The 8,604-nt window shown below is 52.8% G+C and overlaps 1 protein-coding gene across 1 annotated transcript in view; it reads right to left on the minus strand.

Moving 5' to 3' along the window:
* Window positions 1-8,604, minus strand: part of COL4A1 (collagen type IV alpha 1 chain) — an 84,900-nt gene that overhangs the window by 46,477 nt on the left and 29,819 nt on the right. The window contains exons 5-15 of the mRNA XM_077754004.1: window positions 7,656-7,700; window positions 7,486-7,548; window positions 6,961-7,014; window positions 6,582-6,608; window positions 4,878-4,961; window positions 4,732-4,794; window positions 3,391-3,426; window positions 2,638-2,679; window positions 1,169-1,255; window positions 572-598; window positions 377-427 (exon numbers count right to left, since the gene is read on the minus strand). Of these exons, the coding sequence (XP_077610130.1) occupies window positions 377-427; window positions 572-598; window positions 1,169-1,255; window positions 2,638-2,679; window positions 3,391-3,426; window positions 4,732-4,794; window positions 4,878-4,961; window positions 6,582-6,608; window positions 6,961-7,014; window positions 7,486-7,548; window positions 7,656-7,700 (579 nt within the window). The remainder of the gene's footprint in view (window positions 1-376; window positions 428-571; window positions 599-1,168; window positions 1,256-2,637; window positions 2,680-3,390; window positions 3,427-4,731; window positions 4,795-4,877; window positions 4,962-6,581; window positions 6,609-6,960; window positions 7,015-7,485; window positions 7,549-7,655; window positions 7,701-8,604) is intronic.

The following is an 8,604-nucleotide window of genomic DNA, read 5'->3' on the forward strand; positions in this document are numbered from 1 at the left end:
CTCTCGTTGCCAAGGTTCAGGGGCGGGAAGCATCCGAGCATCTCATCTCTTGGCTGCGCCGTCCGGACTCCCGGCGGAGCGCCCAGCGGGCTCAGGACTCAGCCAGAAAGGACACCCAGCGCTCCGAGGAAGCGGACGGGGGACTTTCCGCGAGAAGCTGGCAGGCGGCTGGCTGTTCTGCGAGCCCCCCACCCCAGCTCTCTGCGGTGTGGGGGCCTCAGCCTTCCCGGGAGGACTTTCAGCCGGAGGCGGCCTCCTCCTTCCTGCTACAAGGGCTTCAGGGAAGCCCGTCAGAGGACGGGATAAACCTGGGGTTCTAGGAACGGAAGGAACACGACTTTTCAGGAAGGAACAAAAAAACGGCGGAGGCACTTACTCGGGGCCCTGGCTTTCCGGGCTCCCCTTTCTCTCCAACCCCTGGCATTCCCTTGAAAGAACAAAAAGATCCATTAGGATATGTGAGTAAGATATTAAGTTAAGTAAATATGATACTGAAGGTAAAGAAGCTTATAACTTAAGTCCAATACTTGTGAACGTTCACACAAAATGAGAACAAGAATGCAGCCCTTACCTGGAATCCAGGTTCGCCTTTCTGACCCTAAAAGAATTTTTTCAGGAAAAGAGCAAGAGAGAGAGCCATCAGTATTAACGGTTTAGCGATCTTTATACGCTACGCCGGACACGGAAAAGGAAGGCAATGCCGTTTCCTGGTGCAGTAACACAGAGCTTCCCTTCCGTCTCCAGGATTCCTGTCCTCGCGCCCAGAAGCGTGTGGGTTTGGGAAGCCCTGCTCATTAGCTGGGTCCGTGGCCCCTGTGGCCTTCTGTCCTCAGCCTGCGTCCCTGCTGCAGACCCAGCCTGGCCCCAACCCGGTGCATCTATAAACCCGTTTTCTCTATATGCCTTCATTTCTTCCCAAATTCGGAAGCCAACATTCACCTAAGAAAACCCGTCTCCTACCTTCTCTCCTTTAGTGGCAAAGTCTCCTTTTTCTTGAACTTGAGCTTGTCCTGGGNCACCCGTTTCCCCGGCCCAGCTGCAGGTGTCTCTGCTCTCCCCATGCTCGTATTTTATGGGACGGACAATCTATAAACCCGTTTTCTCTATATGTCTTCATTTCTTCCCAAATTCGGAAGCCAACATTCACCTAAGAAAACCCGTCTCCTACCTTCTCTCCTTTAGTGGCAAAGTCTCCTTTTTCTTGAACTTGAGCTTGTCCTGGGACGCCCGGGGGCCCACTGACCCCTTGGTCACCCTGTCGATGCAAAACAGAACACCTAGTTTTCAAAAATGTAATTATACTCTGTTCTAATCGATCCCCGTCTCAGCACACAAGTCAGCCTCAGGAGGAAGACGGTACGTGACGGACACGAAGCCAGGGACCCTCGCCTCTCAGGGGTCGGGAAAGCCACCACCTCAGGTAACAGCAACGGAACCCGAACATCTATGAGACATCTCTGCACGCGTGTGGACGTGCGGACCACGCGTGTACTTCTGCGGCACACGCATACAGAGCGGGACACGAATGCTGTCCTACTGCGCTTTCATGGCGTGGAGGGAGGGTCACAGACGGCTAACGCAGCCCGGGGGGAGGTGCATCTCCAGGCACACCAAATGGAGGGGGACCGTCTGGAATGTTCCTCCTCGGGAACTGTGACTGCAGAACGCAACTAGATGCACAGAGCATCCCAGCGATCGCACGATGAGTGAGAGCCAAAAACCTCAACGGCGTAATTTGTAGGGTCACCATCCCGTGAGGTTTATGGAAAGACTGGACCAGATCTGGGGTGGAACACGGAGGCCACAGGTCAGCCCGGACCTGCCCAGGCCCGAGGTGTACCTGGGGCTCACCGGCGGTCGTGGCTCTACAGCGACTTGGGCTCCGATGGAGAAGAACGTGGGCCCCGTGGCAGGTGCTGCCACCGGCCCGGGAGCCCCCACGTGGCCAGGGCCCGTTTCACTGGTCTGATGCAGCGAAACGGGTGGAGAGATCACTGGAGGATCAGGGGGCCACCGCTGGCCTCCCTTCTCACCTGCTCCAGCTTCTGCCTCCCCGCCTCCCCCAGTCTGGATGACGGCTCCGTGTTCGCACGGTTTAGTACACTGTGCTCCTAACGGCCAGCCCTAAGTGTGCCCTTTTATAATGAAGTCTGGGTCTGGCTTTGTCACTGTCCGAGAACATTTGGATTGAACTCAGCGCACAGAGAACCAGAGTCAGTGGCCTCACTGTGTTCCCTGCTGCTCAGACCACAGGTGGAAAACTCCGGTGAATTCCAGCCATGCGAGTTGAGGAAAACACTAGCAAAGTCAAGGACATGCAAAGTGGGGGAACCACGGTCATGGGGGCCCCAGAGGAGGTCCAGGGGCTGAAATTCTATCGTCCCTAGAACTGTGGTTTTAACGTGACAACACTCCACGAGGTGCCTGGGGGTCTCAGTCGGTTGAACATCTGACTCTTGATTTCGGCTCAGGTCATGGTCTCACGGTTGTGAGTGTGAGCCCCACATCGGGCTCTGCCTGACAGCGGCGGCTTGGGATTCTCTCGCACCCTCTCCTCCTCCCCTCCCTCTCTTCCCCTCCCGTTCTCTCTCAAAATAAATATAAATGTGACAACACTCCAGAGCCATGTGTACTCACCTTGTCGCCCTTTGGCCCTTGGAAACTTAAGCCCATTTGCCCCTGTTGATTAGAAATGAGGATCCGTTATTAGAGGTTCTACTTTGCTCACCATCTTCTAGTAAGAATCACACAAAATGTAACAATAAGGTAGAGTCAAGGCAAGAGCTGCTTCCAACAACCATCATAACATTTTCAACAAAGTCGTGTCGTGTTGTATTCAGGGTCTATTTAAACAGTTTTTAAAAGTATTATTGAAAAAGAATTCTCTAAAACCTTTTTTTTTTTAATTTAAGGTTTTTAAAATCTGACTATAGAAACCTAAAGGACACATCAGTGATTCCAAAGTAAGGGATGAATGGAAGGAAAGACAGATGGATTGATAGATAGATAGATGGATAGATAGTATATAGATGATAGATAAATAGATAGATAATATACAGGTGATAGATAGATAGATAGATAGATAGAGATAGACAGACAGATGAACAGACAGGCAGATGGATGGATGAATGGATGGATGGATAGGTGGATGGATGGGTGGACAGATAGGCAGACGGATGGACAGATGAACAGATGGATGGATGAACAGATGGATAGATGGATGGATGGGTATATGGACACATGGACAGGTGGGTAGACAGATGTTAAGTCAAGATGAAGAAATTGTAACTTTCTAGAACTATTTACAGAGACTTCAAACAGTGAGTTATGGTGATTTCGTGGCAGTCTTATACAAATGCTGAAGAAAGTGAAACGGATAAAAGCTTTTACCTTTTCACCTGGAGGGCCGGGAGGGCCTGGAGGACCCTGTAAAAAAGAGTGTTTTAATTAAATATCATTTGCAACCCTGGTAAGCTTTAAGTGCTTCTTAGTAATGAAGTTATCTTAAGATTCCCATGATTAATGTGGTATTTGTTAAATATTTACATTTTATTCCTGTGCTTTGGATCTATAATTAGTCCAGGATGGACACACCTCAAAATCTGAGGCAACTTCCCTGTGACACCCACTGACCCAAGAACGTGCCAGGCTAACAGGCAATGAACGAAATTATCAGCCAAACTCTCTGAGAGCCTGGGGTTTCCAGGTTGGAAACGGCGTGGTGTCTCCACTTGGGGTATGACTGCTTATCTTAAAAAGTTGAGTGGTTTCTCCAAGCGCATAGACTGTAGTGAAGTAAAAACCTTCCTGTGTTTGCAACAAAATTTCAGGGTGATTTTTAATCATTTAAAAAAAAAAAACCTAGTCATTCTCCTTCACAAAAATGAGTCCATTTCTTGGCAAGACTATAAAAGAGGTTACATTTGCAGGAATGGACATTAGAATTGCTAGACTTGGAAGCAAGGAAGGAACAAAGGGAGAGAGGGAGGGAAGGAGGGCGGAAGAAGGAAGGAAGGGAGAAAGAGAGGAGGGAGGCAGGGAGGCAGGGAGGCTGGGAGGCAGGGAGGGAGGCAGGGAGGCAGGGAGCCTGAAAACCTCAAGGACCAGCAAGCAGGCTAGTGAGGATGACACACTTTATCCTTGGCTAGTAAACCTGACACACGACAAGTAGGTACGCGTCGTCAACATTAAGTGTCTCGGGCTCCCAAACCCTGTGTGTGTGTGTGTCGGGGGGGGGGGGGGATGGGCTTCCTACGGGGAACTCGGCTGCGCAGGAGGCCGGCAGAGCCCCTGGGGGTCTATCTCCAGTGCTCGCCCTTGATCACAAACACAGCGCGGTCCCCGCCGCTGCCTGGACTGCGTCCACAGCCCCCCGCAGAGCCGGGCCCTCTGGGATGACCGTTTCCACACGTCTGTGTGAGGGCATGGGCTGCCCTGTCCAGCTCTGAACTTGGCCTCCTCCGGCCACAGTATCACCGGCAGCCCCCGCCACTCTGCTGGTGAGCGCGCTGCGTGGGACGGCCTGGCCCGTGCCGCTGTGGCCCTCCTTTTCCCCAGGGCTCTGGGGCACCTGGACCCCAAGGCCAACCGCATGTCTTCCCAAGAAGCTCTCTCTCCCAATCCAGATCAAGAGAGATCATGACATGGGAAAGGTTTCACGGAATCGGGTTTATTTTCATGCCTCAATGTAGTTGTTCACTGAGTGGCTCCAAGACACCCCCCCAAACTTACTGGTGGTCCGGTAAATCCGGGGGGGCCAACAGGACCCTGCAGCCCTGGCAGCCCTGGCGAGCCCTGTAATTTATCGACAAAGGAAGAATTAGATGGGAGCCAGGAAGAGACGTGCATGTGCTTCTGGTGATTTAGCCAATGCTTACCGGCGCGCCTGGGAGTCCGGGGAATCCTCGTTCACCTTTCAACAGGGTCCCAGGCACGTGGCCAATTATTTCCCCGGGGTCTCCCTAGGGGATGCGGGAAAAAAAGAAAAGAAAGTCGAAAAACACAGATATTTGTACAAAGAAATTGAGAACCTATTGCATAAGAGGCATGTGTTCCTGGCTTTGAATCAGCCCAAGCCTTGGATTTAGGGTCTGTCTACTCTTGAAATAGGTGCACCGGCCACGGCCATGGCCACCACGGTCACCGCCACAGCCTTGCTGATCAGCGTTAAGCACCACACACTGGACCACGCCGGGACTGGCGTGGAGGCGTCACGCCAGGGGCCACCCCACGTGCGTGTGGCCGTGCCCCGCACGCAGCCGGCATGCAGGTCAGGGCCGAGGCTCTGTCTGTTCTCAAGACCCATCTTTCACACAAAAACACCCAGGATGAGATTCTGCATTAAACAGGGGGCGATTTTGTGTGCCTGCTTGGCCAGGCCAGAGCACCCAGATGTTCGGTTAAGCCCCCGTCTGATGTCGCTGGGAAGGTATTTTTAAGATAAGATAACCATGTACATCAGAGGCCTCTGAGTAAAGTAGATTAGTCTTCATAACGTGGGTGGGCCTCGTCCAATCAGCTGAAGGCCTCAAGAGGGGAAAAAACAAAAAACAAAAACCCTGACCTCCCCCAAGAAGAGGAAGCTGTGTCCAGACAGCTTTGAACTGGGCCCCTGGCCCTTCCCTGGGCCCCCAGCCCGCTATCTACCCCTGCGGACTCTGGACTTTCCAGGCCCCCTCAGTCATGCAGCTCCTTAAAATAAACCTACCAGGACGCACATCTGTGTCCGGATGTGTGCAAACACACACTCCCACACGCACACCCTCCTGGTGCTGCATGGGGTGGGGGGGCACACTTTGAGTCAGCTCGGTGCAACCACAGTGCCTGGTACATCCCCACCCCCGCCTGAGGAGGACCCAGGGGCCAGGTTCTCGTTGCCCCACCTCACCCCCCTGCCCAGTCCCAGAGAAGGATGCTGGAGGGGCCGGGACAGAGCCGAGCGCCTGCGCGGATCCACCGCACACCTGCTCATGGGGCGAGTGTGGAGGGAGGACTTGCTACCCACCGGGCTGGTCACGGGGACCCATCACTCTGGACGCCACGGTGGGAGGGGCTGAGGGCTTCCCCTGCTCACCACGCTCACGGGGTCCGGGGCCCACCCTGACACAGGGGGGCAATCAAGCTGACGGAGGCCGTCGTACGGCTCTGAATGACGGGGGCAGGCAGGACACCACGGCTGTCACTAACGTAACCGGGCTTCGCCTGCGGGAGTCACAGAACTTACAAGACGGTGACTCCAGATTACAGGCAACGGGACAAGATGGTTGTATTTAAGTGAAACCACAGAGATGAAAGGTGGGAACAGTCTGAGTGTTTCTGCCCACGGCTCTGGAAGAGGAGCTGTCTACGCAGACAGCTCAGCCGGAGAGGCCTTCCCGCACCCTGCACCGCGCTCCCTGCTTCTGCTCGTGTCTAAAGTTTACATCCCAAAGCTTAAGCTTGTGCCTATGACTCAGACACCCTTTGAAGAGAGCAGAGTTTAGACAAATGCATTACCAGCCACCCTTTGGCCAAGGGGGTGTGTGTACGGCACCTGCTCTAAACAGGCACCTGCAAAGCACCCAGCCCCCGTCAGCACGTACCTTCATTCCTGGTAACCCTGGCGGTCCCTAAAGAAGAACAGGCTGGCATTAGTTCCGTTCATCTCAAAACATCGTTAGCGTTAGGATAGAAGCGGNAAAAAAAAAAAAAAAAAAAAAAAGGAAAGGAAGTGGAATGAGAAGAGAAGGCTTATTTTTTTCAGAATTTTTTTAATCTTTACTTCCATTTGAGAGGAGGGGCAGAGAGAGATGGAGACAGAATCTGAAGCAGGTTCCAGGCCCTGAGCCATCAGCACAGAGCCTGACGCGGGGCTCGAACTCACTTGCCGTGAGACCCAAAGTCGGACGCTTAACCGACTGAGCCACCCAGGCGCCCCCAAGGAGAGGAGAATTATGACCGAAGAAACGATGCTATACTCACGGGATTTCCAGCGAATCCAGGCAAACCCGGAGGCCCCAGAGGCCCTGGCTCGCCCTGAGGGGACAGCAGCAAGTCACTCGGGTGTGTGGCCAGGCACACCGGACAACCTCCCAGCCACCCACACCGGGCACTCTGTCCCCCGCCTCAGAGATACCTCACTTGCTGGTAAAATCGTCTCCTGACAATCACTGTTAGCCGCCGCCCGGCCCAGCGCTACTTAAGACCAGGAAAATCACACGTGACAGGGACAAGGATTCATCACATTTCCTGATGCGCTTCAGCCACAGATTACAGGTGGGAAATGCAGAGTGTATAGCAACGGCAGGATACGAGTCCACAAGAAAGGAAGGCACGATTATGCCTTTCGTGAATATTTAATATGGGGAAACTGTGTTTCCTCATCAGTTAAAGGACACGTGAAGGCAAACAGCTTTCCAACTGCGGCAACGAAAACCAGCTCATGGGACACGTCAAGTCGAGTCGGGTAACCCGAGCACGGGGGGAGGGTCTGTGTCCCAAATGTACCTTTGTTCCATTGCATCCGGGGATACCTGGAGGACCAGGGGGCCCGTCTTGGCCGGGAATACCCTGCAATTAATAGAGCGGAGAAGGGGTCAGAGCAGAGGATTGCCTGCTCGCGGGCTCACGCACATCAAAGGTCTCGTTAGGGAAGCAAGTGCATTTTAGGTACGTACAGGAAGTCCTGGGTTTCCCGGGTAGCCGGATGCTCCTGGGGGTCCCTGTAAGGATGGAAATGAGAGTGCACTGAGTCGGGGACCCTTGTCTCCTCCCACGACCCCCATCTAGCTGAGGGCACCGCACCCTCGTCGCTGGGGCTTGAAGCCTCCGCACTAAGCACACACTGCGTGCTGGGGACAGGGAGCGAAGGGCCCGGCCCTCGGACGCAGCACTTCTACACGAAAAGCTGACTCTCATTACAGTAAAACCTCGGCTTGCGAGTAATTTGTTTGCAAGGGTTCCGTAAGATGAGCAAACATCTCTAATACGTTTTAACTCGATAAGCGAGCGATGCCTTGCAATACGAGTGAGTCATCACACCGAGCGTCACGTGATCCCAACTGAGCCAATGGTTCTTGAAATCCACTTTCATACTCGAGTGCTTCAGATGACAAGCATGTTTCCGGAACGAATTACACCCACAATCCGAGGTTTTATGGTACTTCTAAGACCCGGGCTGCACAGCCACAAAATAACTCTGTCCTCATTCCATACTTGGTAATTTCTAGGTAAAACAGATACTTTATGATGTATATAGGATGTATGTAAGTAAACATGTTAAATACATAGTATACATGTAAATGCATACAAATTACATTAAAATCTCAAACTGCTGGGAAGAAGCATTTGTAAGAGAACTCAGATNCTGGTGGGTGTCTGGATCTTCTCCATCACAGCAAGGCTGGGGCCATTTCCTCTACTCCCCCCCCCCAAGGTGCAGGGACTGTGTCATAAGATCAGAACGAAACGTTTACAATGTCTTTCTCTTTCTCTGCTTTCAGAACGTGGGGCATTCGGCAGGAATGGAAGTAGCAAATCAAGAGTGAAGTATGAAGACGGAAGAGCAAGGGGAGCTCTAAGAACATTCGCACTTTTCACTTCCATGACTTGTGGACATGTCAGAGC

The sequence above is a fragment of the Crocuta crocuta genome, unplaced genomic scaffold, assembly GCF_008692635.1.
Source record: "Crocuta crocuta isolate KB4526 unplaced genomic scaffold, BGI_CrCroc_1.0 scaffold31, whole genome shotgun sequence".
Taxonomy (NCBI): domain Eukaryota; kingdom Metazoa; phylum Chordata; class Mammalia; order Carnivora; family Hyaenidae; genus Crocuta; species Crocuta crocuta.